Source organism: Hylobates moloch, unplaced genomic scaffold, assembly GCF_009828535.3.
Source record: "Hylobates moloch isolate HMO894 unplaced genomic scaffold, HMol_V3 SCAFFOLD_8, whole genome shotgun sequence".
NCBI lineage: Eukaryota > Metazoa > Chordata > Mammalia > Primates > Hylobatidae > Hylobates > Hylobates moloch.
This window is the reverse complement of record NW_026652283.1, coordinates 26983576-27010079: the sequence shown is the minus strand read 5'-3', so window position 1 is coordinate 27010079 and position 26504 is coordinate 26983576. Positions and strand designations below refer to the sequence as shown.

Sequence of the window (26504 nt, the reverse complement as noted above, 5' to 3'; positions counted from 1 at the left end):
ATTTGTTCATGTGTCTGTTGGCTGCATAAATGTCTTCTTTTGAGAAGTGTCTGTTCATATCCTTTGCCCACTTTTTGATGGGGTTATGGGTTTTTTTTTTTTTTGTAAATTTGTTTGAGTTCTTTGTAGATTCTGAATATTAGCCCTTTGTCAGATGGGTAGACTGCAAAAATTTTCTCCCATTCTGTAGGTTGCCTCTTCACTCTGATGGTAGTTTCTTTTGCTGTGCAAAAGCTATTTAGTTTAATTAGATCCCATTTGTCAATTTTGGCTTTTGTTGCCATTGCTTTTGGTGTTTTAGTTATGAAGTCCTTGCCCATGCCTATGTCCTGAATGGTACTTCCTAGGTTTTCTTCTAGGGTTTTTATGTAAACTCTACACATCTTAAGGTTTTTTATCTTTGGAATTATTTTTAAAAGTCTGCTACACAGCAGAAACTTGAAATTTTTATTCCTAAAATAGAATGAAGTCTTCCTCTTCATTCCTTTGAATATCAGCTAATGGACCAGTCACAATACAAAGGCAAGCTTTAAATCTATATTAGAATGAGTTTTCTGGCAAGGTTTCCAATACCTTTTGGTTTTGGCCTGGCTTGAAAAACCACAAGAATAGCCGTGCATGCAAAATTCTGGCTAAGCCCAGGAAACACAGAGGCACACAAAAGTATTCTCAACTACCAAATCTTTCTCAATCCTCCACTGAGGTTAAGTTGGTGGGAGGGATAAGAAAGGACAAGCCAAGTCCTTAGTTCCAAACCAATCACTAGTATCTAGCTAGCATGCTAGTAGGCCAAACTCTATTGGCAACAGCAAACATCTTTATTTGTCCAGGAAAAATCTGATCATATCATAAAAGCTGGAATTTATGAGAATCTTTACTCAGTCAAATAACTAAAACTATAAATTTATTTTATACCTTTGGATTAACAAAATGGTGGAATTCAAATAAAGATATTCTGTCAGGTCTTACATATCTTAATTTTTACTTTTCCTCTCTTTGAGCAAAAACTTAGCAATATCCAATCAAGGGAAAATATCAAAGGAAGAGAAAACAAAATTGTTTCTCTCTCCTTGGAAAAGAACTTTATACAATACAAGTAACTCTACACCCTGGGAAAATATTGGTCTCCTAAATGTAATATGTTCTCCTTTATAAAACGGTACAAACAATTCAAGAGTTCAAATAAAATACTAGCAAGTGGATGCTTTTGAAAAATAAGAATACAGCAGTCATGTGATACTCAAGCTGGCATGTGACATATTTTATGTTGCTAAAATTCAAAGCAATCCTTACCAAAAAGTATTTAGGGTATATCTGGCCTTTTCAGAAAATGCACAAAAGACCAAAACTCTCAACAAAACAAACTTTGGTTAACACAGGAAATTAGTATACTGAGAATTTTCATCATAATGATTTTAGAGCTACTAAAGTGTATGTAGCAATTTTGCATCTTTTTTCACTGTAAGTAGCAGAAATTTCATGTGCCTATAAGTTAAAACTTCATTGTACCTAATTCAATATCCTAATGTTTAAATATAAGAGGAAGAGAAAAATATCAGAATGATTCTCTTCATAAAATGATCTAAATAAAGCTTTAGAAAACAATCTCCTCATTCCTTACTTTCTCATTAAGATGGTAAAGTTTTTATAAGTACTATTCAAGTGCCTAGCATTGACTGGTTTTTGCCATGTGGAATATAATACACAGAATTAAAGATCACCAACTTAGTCAAGCTTCAGAAGCAAAGACTGCAAAAGCAAAATGAGTTTGTGTGTCTGTACGTCTAGCTGTAGTGGCAATATCTTGAAATGTACAGGTACTTATAATGATAAGTTTTTAAAATGTATTCTGCTTGACCAAATGCATGCAAACAAAATACCAGAGGGGAAAACCCTAGAGTTTGAGAAGATGATATAAAAATTTTGAAAAATAAACCCTTCTGGTTTCAAAATGAATGTAATAGTAAGCAACTAATTTTCACATGACCAAAAAACAATACAGAGAATGTTTAGGTTAGGCACCCACGGATGGGCCAAGAAACATAAATACACCTTTAAATCAGTACAGTTATAATTTATCTGGTGTGTGCATCAAATATTAAAACAAACTACATTTTCTTTTTTGCCTTTTTCAGGCTATTTTTCTACTTAGCATTCTTTTTAATCTGTCAACTACATCAAAATTCAACAATGTTTCAACACTTTTCCTATGTGGTATAATTTGTGAAATGTCTAAATCCCTTAAGTTAAAAAACAAAAACAACAGGGAGTATAACATCAAAAAAACAAACAAGGTAAGCCAGAACCACGAAAACAACCTGTGAAACTCACTACAGAATAAAATTTTAAAAACTTCTCTATATGAGAGTTTCAAAAGGGAAAGCCCCTTTTCTAACTGATCTATCTTTAAGTAAACACGATGTTAAAAAAAAAAAAAAAAAAGTAGGGGGAAGAGAGGAGGCAGCTGTCACTGCCTTGAAAGAGATTCCTTACACAGTAGCAAAACAAAAATTTTAACCTAAATGTTCATATCTTATTTGCATCAAGTTGGAATTTTTAATGAACTGAGCTCAAAATGAGATAAAATAAAAACAACATGTTGAACTTAATTTCTTGAGTGCTTTCCACTCACTATTATACCATGTTAGCAGGAATTCCAACTTTGAATTTTAACACACTGATTGAGTCAACTAAATACTTCCTTTAGAAAATTCTTCCCAAATGTTATTTAGGATGGAAAGAATAGTCATTTTGAGAATGAGTTAACATTTGAATTGACTTTACCTCAAGCACTAATATCTACCTTATTTACTGAATAGATGTATATAGGGAAAGTTCTGAAAAGAAAAACAAGAAGTAAACACCTCTATGCAAAAAGATACTTTCTCTTTAAAAAGACAAGGCATCATATTCCTTAAGCTATAATGTTACATCTATTTTAGCAAATATGCCTGTATTTTTTCCATGTATGACTTTCTTTGATAGTCCCTCTGTGCTATTATACCAACCCTCCACTATAAAGAATTCTTTTCTTACTGTGATCACTTATCCCACATCAAGGAAAACAAGGAATAAGTTTTTGTATTTTTTTAAATCTTGACGTAGGACAAGTTTTTGTTTCTTAGTTACAGCTAAAACTCACTTTTTTCTTAAGTATGAAAAACAGCAGTCCATCATACACTCATTTTGTTTCTATTAGGGTTTGTTTCTCTCATCTTTCTTATATGGAAAAAAATTCTCAGTAATTTCAATGGGATACAATATAAGCACATACGTATGCACACCCACCCATAAAACCTTAAGAGACTCAATATTAATTAATAATAAAAATTAGAAAAATAATGACTGAAAGAAAATAGAATAGATTGACCAACAAATATAAAAAGATAGGACAATGGTTAATAATTCCCATGGGGTAGCAGAATAACTTAATAGAATTTTTTTAAAAAAGAAAAACTCGACAAATGTCTAGCCCCTACCTACACCTACAGATTCAGAATTTCCAGGAAAGAAAACTCCTTGGCATATGCATCTTTAAAAAGCAACACAAATAATTTACTATGCACTGTAGAAGTTGAGAACCAAAGGATTAAAGTAACCCGATCAATCACAACTGTTGAGTGGACCTTAAAACAAAAAAGGATCATGCTAATACAGTTCCTCATTATCTCAAAAATATGATACTCTACATAATAGATAAGATAGTAATCTTTGATGGAGAAAACTACAGACATTAAGAACTCATGAAGTTTTAGCGAGTGCATATATTAGAGAATGACAAGTTCAAGACAAAAGCCCAATTAAACAAGTAAAGGAAAATTCTTATGTTGCTTGTGGTAAACAATCTTCGATGTGGCATGTGCCTATGTAAAGTCTTCCAAGATGTACATTAATTTTACTGTCGTTAATTATCAAAATAAAAGATTTTTGAAATCATGACATAAGAGAAAAAAATAAACAAAACTAAGTAAACATTATGGGAACATTTGGCATATGAGGCACATGAGGTTAGTTTTGTTTGTTTTCTTTTGTACTTTAACAAAATTTCACATCCTTTTCATCAATCTGTAGCGATCTATTTATTTTCTTTTTTTTATTATTATACTTTAGGTTTTAGGGTACATGTGCACAATGTACAGGTTTGTTAGTTAACAAAAGAATGCTGCCTTTAACTGAGCCCAAGAAGGTGAAGAGGTGGACCACAATCTTTTATTCCGAAGTGGATATTTCTAAGAAGACTGAAATAAGAATTTATACGAAGACAACCAACTAATGATCAGCTAAAAGATAATGAAAAAGTATTGCAATTGCTATACTAAAAAAATCTGACATGTTACGTATGGAAATGATAATGATAATAGCTAATATTTCTTAAGAGCTTAATTATTAGCCATGCAATATTCATTTTTCTCACTGCATCCCCACAACATTCTTATGAATAGGTTCCATGGTTTATTCCATCACTTACTGAAGAAGAAACTAAAATAGTTTTTTTAAAAAAACTGCCCAAGGTCAAAATGTTAGTAAATAGCAGAAGTGGGGCTCTGATCCAGGTCTGTCTGAATTCGAAAATCTATGCTCTTAATCAGCTCTACTAACAGAAGTACTTAGCAGTCTCAAAGTACAAATTCTGGCAGGCATGTAACATTCCTTCAGGAAATCAAAGAATAAAGGTCTATAAATTATTATATAAAATCACTAAAGACAGAATAAGAATATTAGGCCTAATAGAACATAATAACTATAGGTCTTAAATTGGTTTAAACATGGATTCGGTTACAGATTTTCTTTAGCCAGCTCCTGGAATAGATGATTTAAAGTTCTATGAACAGAGTTACATACTCAAAATAAGTAAATTCCAATTGGATGAGGTCAGCTAATCTCTTAAATACAGGACTATTTCTAGGTGAATCAGAATGTTCAATTATTTGTGAAAAGTTTAAGTCCTATCATAACTTACTGTTATTTTTAAATCAGAAACAGCTGATCACATGATTTGGGAGCTTTAAAAAGTGCTAGTTCATTTAAATGGTTTTAGGTACATAAGATTTTGCTAACAAAAATGTGCTTTAGGATATTGTTTTATCTGATTATCCATGAGGAAAATAAGTATGACACTTCATTAAGGTTTAAATTAATATTTGAAGCAACAGCAATTTTTTAAATGATAAACCCAAAATATATATTCTAAACTCATGAAATGTGTAATCTCAAATTATTCATGCAAAAGAACAGTCCTATATATTAAAAAAAGAATTGGAAAAAAAATCAGCAAGGATCCATGGGTTGAGGTGATCCAATATGACAAGATGACATAAACAAACCCTCAACTTTTGTCAATGCACTGAGAATAAAGAGAATGTCATGAGTCTTTCATAATACTGACCTCAGGATAATCATTTTTGAAATAAAGAATATTTGTAACAGAGTAACCACTATTTTAATTTGGATTAAAAAAATAAGAAAGGGGGGTGGAACTTCTGGAATAGCAATATGAGGAGCTAGCGGGGGGAACCTCTACTCCAGAATGTCATCTGTTATGCAGGGTGTATTAGTTCGTTCTCACATTGCTAGAAGGAAATACACAAGACTGGGTAATTTATCATAAAAAGAGGTTTAATTGATTCACAGTTCTGCATAGCTGGTTAGGCCTCAGGAAACTTACAATCATGGCAGAAGGTGAAGGGCAAGCAATGCACCTTCTTCATAGGGTGGCGGGACGGAGAAGTCCAAACAGGGGACATGCCAGACATTTATAAAAGCATTAGATCTTGTGAGAACTCACTCACTATCACCAGGACAACATGGGGGAAACTGCACCATGATCCAGTCACGTCCCACTGAGTCCCTGTCACGACATGTAGGGATTATGGGAACTACAATTCAAGATGAGATTTGGAAGGGGACACAGCCAAATCATGTGACAGGGCAAACTGGCAAAGCAGTCATTCAGTCTCTGGAAAATTGATCGAAGGTCTTACAACAAAGTGAGAAGCATTTATTCAAAAAAATGTATAGAAACTAGTATTAATAGATGTCAGCTACGAGAAGAAAGAATCAGTAAACCTTAAGAACTACTGATAAAGATCATACAATCTGAAGAACAGAGAAAGGAAAAATAACAAACAAAAATGACTAGAGCCTAAAAATCATGTGAGACCCCATTAAGAAAACTAACACATACATAATGAAAGTAACACTCGAGAAAAGAGAAGGAGAAAAAATATGAATGGCTGAAAACTTCCCAAAATTGATGAAAAACAATCTACACATATAAGAGGTTAAATGACTTCCACATAGAATAAATGAAAAGACACACACCTAGAAACATCATAGTCAAAATACTAAAAGTGAAAAACAGACAATTTGAAAACAGGATAAAAATAACTCATAGTGTATAAGAGAATCTGAAAAAGATTAACAGCTTACTTCTCATATGTAGGATAGAAGGCAATGAGATGACATATTCAAAGTGCTAAAATCAACCAACAAAAACTGCCTACAATCTATTTCTTAAATAACTAACTTTAAAGAATACAAGTGAAAAAATACACAAATTAATTATTAGGAGATACAACTTATAATAAATACTAAAGGACACCAACAAACTAGGCACAGAAGAGGCATTCCTCAAAGTAATAAAAGCCAAACATGCCAAACCACAGCCAACATCATACTGAATGGGAAAAATTTGAAATTATTTCCTCTAAGACCTGAAACAAGACAAGGATGCCCATATTCACTACCTCTATTCAACACAGTACTGGAAGTCCTACCCACAGCAATCAGACAAGAGAAAGAAATAAAGTGCATCTAAATTGGAAAACAGGAATTTGAACTATCTCTATTTGCCAATGACATGACTGCATACCTAGAAAACCCCTAAGAGTCCTCCAAAAAACTCTTAGATTTGATAAATGAATTCAGTAAAGTCTCAGGTTACAAAATCAATGTACACACATCAGTAGCACCAATAACAACGAAGGTGAGAATAAAATAAAAAACACAATCCCATTTACAATAGCTACAAAAAAAAATTTTAAATACCCAGGAATATATATAACCAAGTAGGTGAAAGATCTCTATAAGAAGAACTACAAAACACTGCTAAAAAATAAAAAAAAAAAAGCATTAATGACAAAAACAAATGAGAATACATCTCATAATCATGGACTGGAAGAATCAGTATCATTAAAATGACCACACTGCCCAAAGCAATCTACAGATACTATGGAATTAATATCAAAATACCAACATAATTGTTTACAAAATAGAAAAAATAATCCTAAAATTCATATAAAACAAAAAAGCCCAAATAAGCAATCCTAAGCAAAAAAAGCAAATCTGGAAGCATATTTACCCAATTTCAAATTATACTACAAAGCTGTAGTAATCAAAACAGTATGGTACTGGTATAAAATTAGATACTTAGACCAATGTAACAGAGAACCCAGAAATAAAGCCAAATGTTTACAGCCAAGTGATCTTTGATAAAGCACATAAAAACATAAATTGAGGAAAGGACATCCTATTCAACAAATGGTGCTGGAAAAACTGGACATCCACATATAGAAGAATAAAACTGGATTTCTATTTCTCACCATACACAAAAATCAACTGAAGATGAATTAAAGACTTAAATCTAAGACCTAAACCCATAAAATTTGAAGAATAAATACTAAAGGAAGTTCTTAACACTAATGCAAGCAGATCCAGATAATAATTTGATCTATGTGAAAAAACAAAGCATGCCAGTAAAGGTAGTGATGCCACTTGATATCCAAAGGGACTGATTCCAGGACTATTTAGGATACGAAAATCTGAGATTGTTCAAGCCCCTGGCCCTGTGAAACCTGCAGATACAAAAATGTGGCCCTCCATATCCATGGATTTCTCATCTCATGAATACAATGTTCAATTCATGGATGCAGAACCCATTGGTATGGAGGGAGCAGTAATTATAAGGGTAATTTTAAACGACAGCAAAATTGGATGCTGCTTCTTTTTTCCTGATTTAAAAAGCAACTGTTTAAAATAATATGCATATAATTCTATTTATACAAGAGACAAACTTTATATTCAAAGACACAAATTGGTTCAAAGTAAAAGGATGGGAAAATATATACAGCAGTCCCTAACCTTTTTGGCACCAGGAAACGGTATCATGGAAGACAATTTTTCTGCAGACTAGGGTAAAAGGGATGGTTTCAGGATAAAATTGTTAAACTTCAGATCATCAGGCGTTACATTCTCACAAGGAGCATGTAACCTAGATCTCTCACATGTGCAGTTCACCATAGGGTTTTGCATGGCTATGAGAATATAATGCCACTTATCTGAGGTGGTGGAGCTCAGACAGTAATGCTTGCTTGCCCACCAACACTTCCTGCTGTGCAGCCCAGTTCCTAACAGGCCACCAAATGGTACCGGTCCACAGCCTGGGGGTTAGGGACCCCTGCTATACAAACCACCACCAAATAGACTTTATACCAAAAAAAATCTTACTAGAGATAAAAAATATGATAAGAGAGTGAATCCATCAGGAAGACTGATATGGTTTGGCTCTGTGTCCCCACCCAAACTTCATCTTGAATTATAATTCCCACATGTCAGGGGGAGGGCCTCGCAGGAAGTGATTAGATCATGGGGGTGATTTCCTCCATGCTGTTCTCATGATAATGGTGAGTTCTCATGAGATCTGATGGCTTAAAAGTGTGGCTCTTCCCACTTCACTCTCTCTCCTGCTGTCTTGCGAAGAAGGTGCTTGCTTCTCCTTTGCCTTCTGCCACGATTACAAGTTTTCTGAGGTCTCCCCAGCAATGTGGAACTGTGAGTCAATTAAATCTCTTTTCTTTATAAATTACCCAATCTCAAGTAGTTCTTTATAACAGTGTGAAAACTGACTAATACAAAAAATTGGTACCAGGAGTGGGGAGCTGCTATAAAGACACCTGAAAATGTGGAAGCAAATTGGGAACTGGGTAAAAGATGAAAGCTGAAACACACTGGAGAGGTCAGAAGAAGACAGGAAGATGTGGGAAAGTTTGTAACTTCCTAGAGACTTGTTGAATGGTTTTGACCAAAATACTGACACTAATATGGACAATGAAGTCCACGCTGAGGTGATCTCAGAGAGGGATGAGAAACTTATTGAGATCTGGAGCAAACGTCATTCTTGCTATCCTTTAACAAAGAGACTCATGGCATTTTGCCCCTGCCCTAGAGATCTGTAAAATGCTGAACTTGAGAGACATGATTTAGGATATCTGGCAGAAGAAATGTCTAAGCAGCAAAGCATTCTAGAAGTGACCTTTTTCTGAAAGTGCACAGTCATACATTCACAAAGAGATGATCTCAAATTGGAACTTATTTTTAAAATGGAAGCAGAATATAAAAGTTTGGAAAATTTGCAGACTGACCAAACATGCAATAGAAAATAAAAACCCATTTTCTGGGGAGAAATTCAAGTTGGCTGCAGTAATTTGCATAAGCAACAAGGAGTTGAATGTTTATAGCCAAAACAGTGGGAAGATGTCTTCAGGACATTTTAAAGATCTTCATGGCAGCCCCTCCCATAACCCCTAGAGGCCTAGGAGGGAAAAATGGTTGTGTGGGATGGTCTCAGGGCCCCAATGCTCTATGCAGTCTCTGGACATGGCACACTGTCCCAGTTACTCCAGCTCTAGCTGTGGCTAAAAGGGGCCAAGGTACAGGTCGGTCCATTGCCTCAGAGGGTGTAAGCCCCAAGCCTTGGTAGCTTCAACGTGGTGTTGGCACTGCAGGTGCACAGAAGGCAAGGATTGAGATTTGGGAGCCTTTGCCTAGATTTCAGAGGATGTATGTAAACGCCTGGATGTCCAGGCAGAAGTTTGCTACAGAGGAGGAGCCGTCACAGAGAACCTCTACTAGGGGAGTGCAGAAGGGAAATGTGGGGTTGGATCCCCTACACAGAGTCTCCACTGGGACACTACCTAGTGGAGCTGTGAGAAGTGGACCACCATCTTCGAGACTCCAGAATGGTAGATCCTCTGAGAGTTTGCACTGTATGCCTGAAAAGGCTGTAGGCACTCAATGCCAGCCTGTGGAAGCAGCCACAGGGCTGTACCCTGCAGAGCCTCAGGGGGAGTGCTGCTCAAAGCCTTGGCAGCTTACTTCTTGTATCAGAATGCCCTGGATGTGAGACATAGAGTCAAAGGAGATAATTTTGGAGATTTAAGACTTAATGACTGCCCTGATGGGTTTCAGACTCACATGGGGCCTGTAGCTACTTTTTTTTGGCCAATTTGTTCCATTTTGAATGGGACCATTTACCAATGCCTGTACTACCACTGTATCTTGGAAGTAACTTACTTGTTTTTGATTTTACAGGCTCATAGGCAAAAGTGATACCTCATCAACACCAGCTTAGGGCAGAAGTCTAGTTTCCTAGATGGCCTATCCCGACAGTCGTAGGAAGGGGGCTTATTACCCAGCATGAATTCAAGTCCTAGTTCCCTGCTCCACCTTCTTTAACACCACCCCAGTGAACAGATAGAAGAGTTCCTCATTTATAACCCGATAAAAGTGAAATCTAAGTTCTCTCTAAGAAGCCTTCACTACCATTTGTTCCTATGGTGTTTGGTGGAAGTAGAATGGCTATTATCTAATAGTTTTCTGTCTTAGTAGGTGGAGGCTTTTGGTTAGAGAGAGTAGGCTTTTCGTGAGGTTTGTTTCTATATGCCCATTGCTATTTCTGGGTTACTCACTTCTCCAGTACTTTGGTGGGACAAAAAGGGTAAAAAGAAAATCCAGGGAACCCACTACTATGTAGTTACTTGGGTCTCATGGCTAGTCTGCCTGTTTCTGTCTTACTTTCAGGGACTTACTTCAGGGACTATATTTTTATATAAAATATCCAGTTTTTCTCAATCTCTGCTAAGTAGGAAAAATATAAAAAGTTGTGTCTTCATATTTCTGGAAGCAGAAGTTTATACAAAGATAAGTTATCTTCCTATGCATTACATTTTAGGCTTTTGCCATTTTTGTTTTACTTTACTTGGTATTTTCCACTTTCTTTTCTAAGGAGTATTTTTTCAAACTCCTCAACAATATTTCAGCTCAACTGGGACAAGAAAAACGTGATTGATTACATCTAGTCCAGGATAACTAGAAGGATGTAAGATCCCCAGGAGCCAGGACTGGTGGTGAGATAGTGGCAGATTTTTCTATTCCAGTTGCATATTTGAGTAAACACTTACAGGGGAGGGTGAGGTAAAAGTGTGAAGCCCTGAAAACTGAAATGTCAAGGAATGCTATGACTTTAAGTTCCTTCCTTCCTAAATATCATACGTAGTCATGGAATGTAGATGTGGAATTATATCCCACTGAAACAAGGATTTGAATATTTTGCTCACTGCTGTATTTACAATAATCCCTGGCATAAAGAAGATAATCAATAATCTTTGTTGAATTAAGAAATGAATAAATGCAAAGAGAATGTTCACACAACTTTTGTTAACAATAGTAACTAGAGATATTTTGGTTTCCTTTTGAAATACCTAATAATTAACAAATCATCTATCAAATTTTCATATACTACAGTAAAATACGGCTTTTAATATAATAAAATAAAAATACGGCTTTTATTTTAATAATAAAATAAAAAAATATTAATGAAAAATTACTTGTTATTGTGAGTGTGCTTAGCTGTTTGTCTAAACAGGTTGCTTTTGATGTTTTAAATCATTTTTTGGTTCTAACTCCATAATATTTTCTTTGCTGCAAACATATTTATTGTTATAAATTTCAATACTGGCCAATTGCATTTTAATTCTTCCCACCCTCAGCGTTAGGGATAAAATAAGTTGTCAAAATCAATACTATAATAATATAGGACTTTTCCTCAACTCAATAACTGTAAAACTGGTTTCTATTAATAGAAAAAATATTAAAAACATTATAAAAGGGCCAATTATCATTGCTATAAAAGTCAGACTTTGTTTTTTGTTTTTGTTTTTGTTTTTTTGAGACGGAGTCTCGCTCTGTCACCCAGGCAGGAGTGCAATGGCGCAGTCTCGGCTCACTGCAACCTCCGCCTCCCAGATTCAAGTGATTCTCCTGCCTCAGTCTCCCCAAGTAGCTTGGATTACAGGTGTGCACCACCATGCCCAGCTAATTTTTATATTTTTAGTAGAAACGGGGTTTCGCCATGTTGACCAGGCTGGTCTGGAACCCCCGACCTCAGGTGATCTGCCCACCTCGGCCTCCCAAAGTGTTGGGATTACAGATGTGAATCACCATGCTCCGCCAAAATCAGATATTTTTTAATGACCTTTTTAACAATGAGCATCAACTACTATATTGGGTATGGTCACAAAAATGGCCCCTCATGTCCTAAGACATATCCAGTAGACTATTTTAATACCCTAGGTGAAGAAAAAAAAAAAACACTTTTCACTTAATTCTGTATCTACTTTGTTTCCTACTTTTATCCAAATGATTTTTTTTTTTTTTTTTTTTTTTTTTGAGATGGAGCCTTGCTCTGTTGCCCAGGCTAGCGTGCAGTGGCGTGATCTCGGCTCAGTGCAAGCTCCACCTCCCAGATTCACGCCATTCTCCTGCCTCAGCCTCCCGAGTAGCTGGGACTACAGGCACCTGCCACCATGCCCGGCTAATTTTTTGTATTTTTAGTAGAGACGGGGTTTCACCATGTTAGCCAGGATGGTCTCGATCTCCTGACCTCGTGATCCACCTGCCTCGGCCTTCCGAAGTGCTGGGATTACAGGTGTGAGCTACCATGCCCGGCCCAAATGATTTCTTAAGGAAGCTTTTGACACTAAATTATCAACTAAACTGACATTAACTTATAACAAGTCTAGTGAGGAAGTTAAATCAACAACACAAAAATTTCTATATTCTAACTGTAATAGAGATAATTTTTTATATTTAATATTATAATGAACAATGAAAAACAAAATGCCTATCTAAACATGTATGGTTAAACAAATTATGGTATATTTATACTGTGAAAACTAAAGAAGAGTAACAAAAATATGAAAAGCTTATATGTACTGACATAAAAATATCTCCAAGTGAGTGAGTAAATACAGCAAGAAAGAGTAAATTTAGTAAGATAGCATTTTTTAAATCAATTCAAAACTATATAGCATGTTATGAGCACATAAGTATGTACAAGTAGATGGAGAAATCTGTTAGAAGAATGTACAATGGAACTGCCAATACTGGTTACTTCTGGGGAGAATTGTTTGAATTTTATTTTAATAAAAACATATTCATTCCTTAATTATTTGTAAAAGAAAAATAATCTAACATGAAGTTTAAAGGGAAATAAAAATCTGACATTAAATGCTCAATGTGCTTTAAATATTTCAGCTTATGCAGGCACAGAATCGAATAATTTTTTTTTAAAGTATTCAATGAACTCTGTTTTATTACACCATTATTTCATTTTGTTTCATATTTCAACATAATTTTATTGTACAACTTCTGTTTTTCCTTGAGTTTCTAATCACCATCCTTTTTTTCATTCATATATATGTATATATATGAATGAAATATTATATTCCAGGTGAAGCCACATGACTGGTCCCTGTAAATGGAATGTGAGTGGGAAGTGGGAGAGGGAAGTATTACATATATTATATGTATATACATGTACCCTAAAACCCTAAAGTATAATAAAAAAAAAATTATGGAAAAAAAAAAAAAAAAGGACAGGACAACTTGAGAATCTGATATGTTAGAATCGAATAATTTTTAAAATAATTTTAAATATTAATGTTTTACTGTATATCTATGATACTGACATTATAATTTCTGTTATTGCTAAAGTGTACCCAAACCTATCTAATTTGTTTAAGAAAAGAAAAGCAAAAAGATATAATATTTTTTCTGATATATTTCATGCCTTAATTTTTTTCCTGTCAGAGGAACCACAGCAGAGACAAAAAAGATAATCTAGCAACTAATTCTGTATTATTTTGTACTTGAACTTCTTCACCTGCTGATACTATATTCTGAAATATTCTCAAACTTTCTCAAATCCAGAACAGTGTCTAATATTACCTTTGTAATCCACTGAGTATGCTTTCAATGGATATTTATTGCTGAATGGAAAGAAATTCTATAGCAAAATAAGACTACACATATAATTTGTATATGTTTGCACATACCTATATGTGTACATTTTTTACTAAAGTTATCCAAGGTTTAAAAACGTAAACAACACTCTCAAACCTCTACCTTATATTCATCCACAATAATGCTGAGGGCTTCGTGACCAGCTTTCCTCATGTCTTCCAATTCTTGTTTATGTTTTTCCTGAAAGAAAAAAGAAACTAAAACCATGAGTTTTTCTTCTGTTTTGTTTTCAAAATAATAAAACCATAGGCTTTTGCTGCTTCCACAAATGATTCAGTGGTTTGTGGCACATCAATGCTACAGCTGGAAACAAAGAGAATATATATATATATATAAAAGCTTTGCTTAAAAGTACTGGGGAACACTGAGGCAATGAGGAATTAAAGGGAAATAAGAGAAAAAGGAAAACCATATTGAGAGGTGAGATAACACAAGGCAAAGGTGCTTTCCCTTGGGGCATCTGCCAATTCTTGACCTGAATCAAGAGATGGGAAACCCCGCGTCACTGCAACAAGCCTTGGCCTCTTTATTTCTAATACATCCTGAAGTTTGAGAACCAGTGGAATATGATTAGCCTCCAATTCTACCTACCTAGGACAGGAAAGGATGAAGTCTCTTTGGACACTGTTAACATCCTACAGTCCTTCCAGTTTTTCAAATATGATGTCCAGCTTCCGAAACAAAATTATCAGAAATAACAACAGACAAAACCAAAAAGAAACACCAGCCCCCGCCCCCCCACACACAGAGAAAACAAATAAAACAAAAGAAATAGGTCCAGAGATAGGTCCACAGGTGGTTTCGATGCTAGTTATCACAGAGTTTTTAAAATGTATATAAGAGTTCTTAACACATCCAAAAAAAAACAGAAGGGAAATGGAGAAAACAGATAGGATAGAGATTTTCACCAGAGAACTGGAATCCATAAAATAGAAATTCTAGATCTATGGAATATGTACTGTTAATAACTCAATAGATGACACAATCAGATGAAAGAGAGCCAGAAGCAGAATTAGGAAACCAAAAGAGAGCGAAAAAAAATAAAGACTACAGCAAAAGGAATATTTAATATGATGGAAAATATTTTTTAAATCTTTTAAAAGACATATAGGACAGATTAAGCCAAAGAAAGCAAAAAGAGAAAAAAGACGAGAAAAAAGTGAAACAAGTAGTAAGATGATAAATAATGAAGTGAAAAAACCCACAAAACTTCCAACATCAGGCATGAATGTGGTACATTATATAATCTATAAGTATTTCTAAAATGAGAAGATATTACAAAATATATCAATAAATATAAAATTTTACATAAAATTTTAAAACTACTAAAATAAAAAACACAATTTACCAAAACTAAAACAAGAATTACAAAATTTGAATAGTCCTATATGTGTTAAAGAAACTGCACCTGTATTAACTAAAAAAACAAACACATACACAAAAAATTCTCCAGACACATGGAATCTCTACACACAGAAAGCTTAATAGGTGAATTTTAAGAAATATTTAAGAAAAAATTAACAGATATCTTCCACAAACTCTTCCAGAGAACGTGAAAATAAGGAATACTCCCTACCATATTTTATTGGGACAACATACCCCTTATACCAAAATCTGCAAAGTTGTTTAGAAGAAAAGAAAATTATGAGTTAAATCTCTTTTATAAATACAAAAACTAAAATCCTAAAGAAAATAATAGCAAATTAAACCTAGTGACATAAAGAATACATCTCAATCAAGTGGGATTTATTATACTAATGCCAAGTTGGTTGTAGTGATGAACCACATAAACCTCCTATACAATCTTCCACACACTCCGCTTCTGACACTGGCTTGCTGGGTGTCACTGCCTAAGATGACAGCAGAAGACACGTGCTGCAACTGGCACTGCCTCTGCCAGCCTGTGACCCACCGTGAATGACTGCAAAGGATAACTCACTGTCACTTGAAGGAGCTCTGAGAGAAAATTAAGCTGCAACTATATTTAGGATAAAAGAGAATGCTGATAGTTCTTGTCCATTTACTGCTACCACTTCCTTTTTCATCAATTCCCCTTATTAAACAGGTTCCATTTCATTATCAACATCTTATTCTTTTTTCTGGTAAGCCCTTTATCTTGTCATATTACAGCTAAATCACAACTTATTCAACTACCTAATCATAAAGAATCAACGGCAATTGTCAAAAACACAGATTTTTGTTAGTATGATTATAAATCCATGTTTCATGGCAACGATCTATTTTAAAATAGTTTCACATTTTTGTGGGAGCTCATTTAGTTAAAACTAGGTAATAACAACTAAATCCATTTACCTGCTTAAGAAAATTCCTGTAATATACTACACTATAAACAAGCAAACAAATGAGGACATCATTAAAACTCATCACTTTGGAACTCCCATTCATGTCAAGTTATTTCACAAATAGTATATTACTGTTTCATGTAAGGACCTAGGTAAGGCAAAAGCACCAACCCATATACTAAATATTAGCATAGCTTTTATTCTCATTGCTCAAGATTTTTAAAAGTAAATAGAAATATTCTGCCATTTTATGTTTATAACCTAGTGGATCATCATAGGCAGTTCTTGGGATGCATATATCCTACCCTGGGGATATATGCAGTCAGATACACTAGTGTTACCCAGAGAGTGCTTTACAAAATAGAAAAGCTAATATAAAATAGGCTACCATGGTCAAACAAATTGTGGAAATTAACAACATATATTCACATATTAAAACCTCTGACAAACTCAAAAGTAATCTGTTTACCTTTACTAAAATTTGGATTTTTTAAACTTACCTGATTAAATATCATTTTCTTTCTTTCTTGACAATACCTATTACTAATTTAAAAATTGAAGAGACTACCAAAAAAGTTCAAAAATCTTTAAAAATTACAGTTAATTAGCCTAAAGCAAAGCAAATTACCCTAGATGCCTTAAGTGAAACTAAAGAAGAATATATTCTTTGGCCTAATTACAAATTGAAAATAAATGTATATCATTTCAATTATAGTGTAATCACTCAATATCGATGGCTCTGAATAATGACATTAGTCATTAAAAAGTATTGATGGGTAGGCTGGGTGCTGTGGCTCACGCCTGTAATCCCAGCACTTTGGGAGGCCAAGGCGGGCAGATAACGAGGTCAGGAGTTCGAGACCAGCCTGGCCAACATAGTGAAACCCTGTCTGTACTAAAAATACAAAAATTAGCCAGGCGTGGTGGTGGGAGCCTATAGTCCCAGCTACTCGGGAGGCTGAGGAAGGAGAATCACTTGAACCTGGGAGGCGGAGGTTGCGGTGAGCCAAGATCGCGCCACTGCACTCCAGCCTGGGCAACAGAGCAAGACTCTGTCTCAAAAAGAAAAAAAAAAAGTATTGGTATGCTATTAAAAGTGTAAGACTATTACACTTGCTATACTTGCTATTTGCTGCTGTGCTTCAAATGCTATTTACCCTAGATATTGCATGTTCACTTCCTCTACATCATGCTCAAAAATTATCTTACTAGAGAGACTTTTCCTGACCACTTACATAAAATAGTACACCACTGATCAATATCCACTAATCATGCTTTTTCTCATAGCACCTATCACTATGTATTACACTTATTGTTCATTCCTGTGTGCCCCCACTATATTGGAAGAGGTAGTGCTAGTACTCCACAACACTATGGCGCTTAATAAAGTGAGGAAAAAAGGACATCAGAAAGATTTCACACTTTGACAATACAATTTGAGAGCGTGAAATTTTACTTGACACTGAATACATGTACCTTAAATGGTGCCTTATATAGTATGTCAGCTTATAGTATTATAAGCACTGAATAAAGAAGAAATAGAATGTCCAAGATTTGAAGGCCAAATATATTTGGGAAGTGCGAAAGGTGTTTCCTTCTTCATCAGAGAGAGACAGAACTACAGACAGAACTACTTTACGTCAAAATAAAAATGTTAATAACATTATTCACAACCTGGTCTTCAAAAGGAGGCTCCTTGACAGGTTCAAGTAGATGTTTGTTGAATGACTGAATGAGAATAAAATCAATGTTCTTTTTCTGATACAAGCTAAGCATATAAATTAAAAAACATCTTTTGGGTACATTTCTCTATCTGTTAAAAGAGGGAGATGGAATAAATTATTTCTAAGATACACTTCCAACTTCCTTAATGCTATCCTATAATACAGTATGTTACAAATAGATCAATTAACCCTCCTTTGCTTACTTCAAAGTTACTAATGGCAATCATACAACCACACTGTGACACAACAATCTGTCCACAGGAATAACCAAGTAGTCATACTAAAATTCATTTCAAGAATATAGAGCCAAATATTTACAGCCTGTCTTTAAAGGAGTCAAGCCAAATTTGACCACAATGATAACCTTCTTTCAAAATGTCAAACCCCAAAACATCACTAGAAAGAGATGTCAAAGGCAAATATCCTCACCTTAAATAAAATTATGGAATTTTTAAGCAAAAAGAGACTTCAAAAGTAAACTATTTCAATACGTTCATTTTATAAATGAGGTTACTGAGGCCCAGATAAGTCAAAAAATTTGTTTAAGGTCACTAAAATAATATGATTGTGTGCCAGGTATTGTTCAATAAGGGCACAGCAAAGCCTAAATCAGATCTCCTGATAGCCACCCTAACGCTTATTTGAAAATATCCTATCAAAAATCAAGCTATTTGAATGTATTCTCACTCCCTCATCAATAGGTATGTTTTCTGTTTATAACTCAATAAAACACAGAATCACATATCATATTTCATACATTCTGGTGAAGCAAAGACATATAACTAGTCATGGTCTGTAAAATCTGAAATAGTCATTCATCAATTTATTGCTGCTAACCAGAAATTTTGGTCTGACAAAACTGATGCAAAGGTGCTTTTCAAAGGTAAATGGAAGCATATTCCAACCGAGCCTCCACTACCCATAACTGCTCCAATCCCAACTGCTTCTTAGCTAAAATTAAATATACCTAAGTCTCATACTCTTAATATGCCTGGACATGATGAGTATTCAAGAAATTTTTTAATAGATACACATGTAAACAAGGAACTATACAATCAACAAATAAAGGTACTTTCCAAAAAAAAAGAAATATTAACAAAAAATTTTTTTGGTAACCATCACTGGTATATTGATGACAACACGTGATATGAATATCTGAATCAAGGCTTTCTTTTAAAAAGCTCATATTCTATTTTTGTTGGCAATTGCCAAGTAGAGCCTCTACTAATCACTTCTAAGAAATTAATTCATGCATAGCAACAGGATCCTCTGCTACATGGATGACTAAAAGTCAGCATTTAATTGATGTGTTTGGAATGAATTATTACAGTGATCTTAAAAAGATAAAGAAATTCCAAAGATCAACTAACCACATTATATTCCATCTATCAGAAAGCAGCTGCTTTTCACCTTCCAAATTATTTGGTCAAGAGCCAGTCTATAATTAGCCTACCAGAACATAATTAGCAAATAATATCTGATTGAGAAAGGTTTTCCAATATAGAACATAATTAGCAAATATTATCTGATTGAGAAAGATCTTCTAATATAGAACATAATTAGCAAATAATATCTGATTGAGAAAGGTTTTCCAATATAGGCTTCACCACCACCTTCTTGGAAGCCACAAGATTACATCCCTTTCACAACAACTAATCACCTGTATTGGAGAAGGCAGACACAAACACCTCCAGATATTCCAAAAGGAAATCTGTGGGGCAAGAAATCAAAATAAAGATGGTGTGATAACATACAACCCATACATGAAAAAATTCGGAATGAGAAATGGTACAAAATTACCCCTCCCAAAATCTGAAAAATCCAACACACCTAAATGGCCTAATTATAAATGCCAGAGTAGTGCAAAAAAGATAAGATTATACCATATGTGTATACCATCAATACAGAAGAAAAACAACAAAACAACACCTCTTCAGTTCTCATCAACCACATCACTTGACAGCTGCAATAAGCCTGGTTGTTTTTCCTAAAGGAGCCATAATCCTTGCAACAAAAGTAGGTTTCACGAGCGTGATACAACATTATGCAACAGAAGTCTTTCCCGCAGAATAAATGTTTAGTCTCCACCTCTACATTCTGTCTCATTTCTCAGTCTCTCTATACATGTAGTAACAAATAACAGCACGTGACAGACCCTTCAAAATCATCCCCAGTCTCACAAACTAATTCCAAATTTAGACAAATATAAAATGGAAGAAAAAAAACACACATGATAAGAATCAGTCTAAAAGTATAAATATTACAAATGGAAATAAATAATTTTGCCATAGGATTCTATCTCCAATACTAAAATGGATGCCCTTAATAAGATTGTCCCTCTAGAGTAAGATAACCAAAATCTCAAAAGACTAATTTTAATCACTGTTCCTATCCCAATAATGGCTGCCTTAACACATGGCATGAATTTCATGGCATGCAGAATCCAAAGCCATCAGCTTTGCTGAATCCTCTCAATCAAAAACAGGATTAAAAAAGCAAATTTCTCCTGGAATTCTCCTAACAGATACAGTGGGGAAGGTATGCAAAGGACCTCACAATCTACTCATACAAGCATAGAAGTAATTTTCCTGTATGTTAATTTACAAACCCCAGAAATGACAATTTCACATCCATGTCTAAGGCAAAACATTAAGGAAAGAAATTGGTGGTGAGCAAAAGAGGAATGAATAAACAGGTCACACTAAATTCATCACCCTGAAGGTGAAAACAACTACTCAAATGAAATTCATAAGAGAAGATGACATGTTTACAACAGTGCCATGATTGTTGCCACTGTCAATTCTCCATTAGCACAACATGTCCTCTACCAACCACATTCTGTTAAAGAATGAAGGCCAAATCCTACACAGCCTGAGAAATGTAGCCTTTTGCAAAACCCCAGCTGAGATCCTGGTTAATTTATTGATTGGATTGGCTCTGTTCCCACTGCTACTTCAATGTCACCTTATCAAGTGCTCCAATAGGAAAGAAACTCCACTTTGCATCGGATTCAGTTTATTAGCATCAGATTCAGATTATTATTTATCTTTAGCTTTGTTAAGATCTTCAAAGGCATGGAGCCTTGAAAGGCAGATACTCAAAACTAACTCAGGCCAAGCACAGGAGGAAAAAAAAATAGAAGGCAGAAAGAAGGAAGAAAACGATGTACGTAGAGGAAAATATCAAGGAAAGGAAGGACAGTGAGGGAAGGAGAAAGAGGGATAAAAGAGGAGGAAAAAAGGAGAGGCAGGAGGGAGAAGGGAAGAGCAAAGTTTGCAATCCTAAGACCAGCTGTGCCTACTTGTATGGGACAATTACAACAAATCATCCCTACTTTGTGGTTATAGCAAGAAACAATTTCTAGTCACTGAATGTTAAAGAAAAGTCCTGTAACCTATATATACACAATAAATCTACAAACGTCCCAATCAATAAGAATCTAAAACACTCTAGAATTCTTGTAATGTATGACTTTTCCCATTTTAAGTCTGGTCTCCAAAGTTTGATTAAATTTTAACCCCAGAAGCAGAAAGGAACCTTCTAATAACACAGCTTCTCAACACATTTTAAAATTTGATCAAAAAAAGGAAAATGGCTGAACACTAAAAATCACTTTTTAATGCTCTTATCATTTATCTACGGAGTGAGTTTTTCTGTCCACAATATTATTATTTGCCTTCATATATTTAAATATACTAAAAGTGGTACTTGTAGTGGGTTGAATTATGATCTCCCTAAAAGGTTTGTCCAAGTCCTAAAACTTGGTAGCTGTGCATGTAACCTTATTTGGAAATAGTATCTTTGTAGATACAGTTAGTTAAGAATCATAAGATGAGATCATCCTGGACTTAGGGTGGGCCCAAAGTCCAATTATTGGTATTCTTACAAGAGAAAGAAGAGGAAGATTTGAGACAGAGATGTAGAGTAGAAAGGCATGTGAAGAAAGAAGTAGAGGATGGAGTTATGCTGCCATATGCTGAAGAATATCAGGCACTAATAGAAGCTGGAAGAGGTAAAGAAGTATTCCCCCTAGATCATTTGGAGGCAGTATGACCCTGCCAAGATGTTGATTTTTAAAACTGTGACCTCCACAACATAATTTTCTGCTGTTTTAAGCCACTAAGTGCATGTAATTCATTTTACTGTACTTCATTATACTGTGCTTCACAGATACTGCATTTTTTACAAATTGAATGCTTTTAAGTTCAGGGGTACACATGAAGGTTTGTTACATAGAAAACTTGGGTTATAGGGGTTTATTGTATAGATGATTTCATCATACAGGTATTAAGCCTACTACCCATTAGTTGTTTTTCCTGATCCTCTCCCTCCTCCCACCCTCCAACTTCCAACTGGCCCCAATGTGTGTTGTTTCCCCCATGAATCAGCACCATTTTTCCAACAGTTGTGTGCTCACCCTGTGTCTCTGTGTCAAATTTGGTAACTGTAACAATATTTCAAAATTTTTCATTATTAGTTCATCTATTACAGTGATCTGTGATCAGTTATCTTTGACGTTACTATTGTTTTCAGGTGCTACAAACCATGCCCATATCAGATAGCAAACTTAATAAATGTTGTATGTGTTTTGACTGAACAACCAGCCATTTCCCCATCTACCCCTCTCTCCTAGAGCCTCTCTATTCCCTGAGACACAGTAATATTGAAATCAGGCCAATTAATAACCCTATAATAACAGCTAAATGTTCAAATGACAGAGAGAGTCATATGGCTCTCACTTTAAATCAAAAGCTAGAAATAATTAACCTTAGTGAGGAAGGCATATGAAAAGCTGAGAACAGCCAAAACCAAGGCCTCTCAGGTCAGCAGCCAAGTTGGGAATGAATGCAAAGGACAAGTTTTTGGAGGAAATTAAAAGTGCTACTCCAGTGAACACATAAATGATAAGAAAGTGATATAGCCTTATTGCTGATATGGAGAAAGTTTTAGCGGTCTAGAGAGAAGACTGAAAAAGCCACAACATTCCCCCCTAAGCCAAAGCCTAATTCAGAACAAGGCCATAACTCTCTTCAATTCTGTGAAGGCTGAGAAAGGTTACGAAGCTGCGGAAGACAAATCTGAGGTTATCAGAGATTGGTTCATGATGTCGAAGGAAAAAAGCCATCTCCATAAGATAAAAATGTCAGGTGAAGCAGCAAGTACTGATGTAGAACTGCAGCAAATTATCAAGAAGTTCTAGCTAATATAGTGAATGAAGGTGGCAACACTAAACAACAGATCTGCAATGCAGACAAAACATTCTTCTCTTGGAAGATGACATGCAGGACTTTCACAACCAGAGGGAAGAAGTCAATGACTGGCTTCAAAGTTTGAAAGGACAGGCTGACACTCTTGTTAGGGGCTAATGCAGTTGGTGCCTTTAAGTGGAAGTCAATGCTCACTTACCAACTACAAAATCCAGGGCCCTTAAGCATTATGCTGCTCTGCCTGTGTTCTATCAGTGGAAGAACAAAGCCTGGATGACAGCACATCTGTTTACGGTATGGTTTACCAAATATTTTAAGACCATTGTTGAGAACTACTGCTAAAATAATAATAATAATAATAATAATAAATTCCTTTCCAGCACAGATGTGGTAGAAATAGCAAGAAAACTAGAGTTGTAAGTAAAAGATGTGACTGAACTGCTGCAATTACGTAACACCTGAACAGATAAGGAGTTGCTTCTTAGGAACAAACAAAGAAAGTGGTTTCTTGAGATGGAATCTACTTCTGGTGAAGATGCTGTGAACATTGTTGAAATGGCCGCCAGGGATTTGGAATATTACTACATAAACTTAATTGACAAAGCACTGGCAGGAATTGAGAGAACTGACTCCAATTTTGAAAGAAGTTTTATTTTGGGTAAAATGCTATCACACAGCACTGCATGTTACAGAGGACTCTTTCATGAAAGCAAGAGTCAATAGATGCAGCAAACTTCATTGTAGTTTCACTTTAAGAAACTGCAACAGCCATACCAACCTTCAGCAACCACCACTCTTATCAACAGCAGCTATCAACACTGAGGCAAAATCCTTCACCAGCAAAAGGATTATGATTCAATGAAAGCTCAGGTGATTGTTAGCATGTTTTAGCAATAAGCGTTTTAATTTAGGTACGTTTTTTAGACATGAACGGTATTACATACAATAATCTACAGTATAGTATAAATGTAACTTTTATGTACTCTAAGAAACAAAAAAATTCATCTGATTCACTTACTGCAATATTTGCTTTACTGCAGTGGCCTGGAACCAAACTCTGCAGTATCTCCAAGGCATGCCTTTCTGGGTTATCCAGAAAAGATTTGTGGAGAACTCATTTGTCTAATAGCATGAATCCCCTTAACTCAGAGGATTCACAAGGTTTTTTGAAAATGGTGTACTAAGAGAAATACAGCAAGCTTAGGATGAAGGAGATACACAGCAAGCCTAGGATGAAGCCTAGGATGCAGCAGAAATAAATGAAATGAAGAATGACTGTCAGACTGCTGAGATTCTACAGGGAGGAAGTAGGCTGATTAGACCAGGAAGCTATAAATATGTGCTAATCTTCAGGAAAAAAAAAAAGGAGGAATGACCTGAGGTTAGATCTATGGTTGCAAAGTCCAGGGCCCAGAGGCATAGCTTGAGCCATGGGTGCAGAGGCAGAGGCCAGCAGAGCCACAGGCACAGATGGCAACAGAACTGCAAGTAGAAAACATAACCAGGCCAGAGCCATGGGCACAGAGGGCAACTGACCTGGGGCACAGGCCCAGACAATAATCAAACTAGAGTCACAAGTCCAGAAACTCACCCAACTGTAGTCATGGGCTTAGAAGGCAAAGCATCAAGCCATAGAGGATTAGTCTTAGGCCTTGAACCTAATGAATTTTCCTTCTTGTGTTTTAAATTTGTTTGGAACTGGTGATTCCTTTATTTCTCCAATTTTCTCTTTCAGATGGGAATCTGGTGCCTGCACCACCATTGTATTCTGAAAGCAGATGACTTGTTTTCTAGTTTCACAGGTCTACCAGTAAAAGAACTTCGATCACACTCAGTCTCACCCTCATCTGGTTTAGATGATTCAGATGATGACATTGAAACTTTTGAGTTAATGTTATTTAGATGAGATTTTGAATGTAAAGCTGATGTTTTATTGAGTTGAGATTTCTGGGAACATTAGGACTCAGTCAGCGTATTTTGCACAGTGAAGGACAGGAATTTTGTGGGGCCAGGAAGAACACAGTAACAGATTGAATTGTGCCCCTACAAAGTTTTGCCCAAGTCCTAATCCTTGGTACCTGTGAATGTAATCTTATTTAGAAATAGGGTCTTTGCATTATAATTAAGGACCCATGAGGTAAAGATTTATGAATGTGCCCTAAATTCAATGACTGATTCCCTTATAAGAGAAAAGAGAGGGAGATTTGAGACACAGGGAAGAGGGCCATGAGAAGACAGAAGCAGAAATTGGAGTCAGTCATACTGCCAGAAGCCAGGAAATGTCACGTGCCATGAGAAACTGGAGGAGACCAGGAAAGATTTTCCCATAGTACCTTCAGAGGGAGTGTGGCCCTGCCTACACATTAATTTCAAACTTCTAATCCCCAGAACTGTGAAAGAATAGATTTCCTGTATTTCAGTCCACCAAGTTTGTGGTAATTTGTTATAGCAGCCCTAGAAATCAAATACTGTACTTTTCCACTGTCCTTTGAATGAGCTTCTTCCTTCACACGCCAAAAAACTTCAAGTACCTCAACTTCTACTTTGTCCAGTGTATGCCCGGGACACCAGTACATTAATATAATAAGATATTTCTCCTGATTATGACATGGCCTTTTTCAAATTACTTCTTACCTAAGTGTTAAAAATAATTACTTGTCTAAATTAATCATCTAAAAATAATTATTTGTCTAAATTACCTCTCCTAAACAGAATATCAACTATTTAACACAGATCTTAATAATAAAAATTAATAGCAATAATACCAGATCTTTAAAAGAAATGGCAGATTATTCATAGGTACCTACTGTTGCTGCCACCTAAAATGCAACTAAAACATCTGAAAGAGTGTAGGTTTTCTGTCTTGTTTTGTTTTGTTTTGCTTGTAATAGTACAAAGGTATAAAGGCAAAGAGTCAAAGTTGAGAAAATAAAAGACTAAAAGCAGATGCATGTGTGCTAACTTTAATAGCAAAATGAAAAAAAAAACTGAATCTTAAAGAAGCAGTGTGAAAAGTGAAAAATAATTCAATAACACTGCAGAAAACTCAAAATACTCAGGATTTGGCAGCAGCAAAGTACTCTGGAAGAGTAGGTAAAAGGAATGCTAAGAGCAGGATGACTGCCTGAAAG

The 26504-nt window shown here is 35.3% G+C and overlaps 1 protein-coding gene across 17 annotated transcripts in view; it reads right to left on the bottom strand.

Moving 5' to 3' along the window:
• CCDC91 (coiled-coil domain containing 91) overlaps positions 1-26504 on the bottom strand; it is a 356689-nt gene that overhangs the window by 168549 nt on the left and 161636 nt on the right. For all 17 annotated transcript variants that reach the window (XM_058442151.1, XM_058442153.1, XM_032159919.2 and 14 more), the window contains one exon: positions 14242-14319. In XM_058442151.1, the coding sequence (XP_058298134.1) occupies positions 14242-14319 (78 nt within the window). The remainder of the gene's footprint in view (positions 1-14241; positions 14320-26504) is intronic.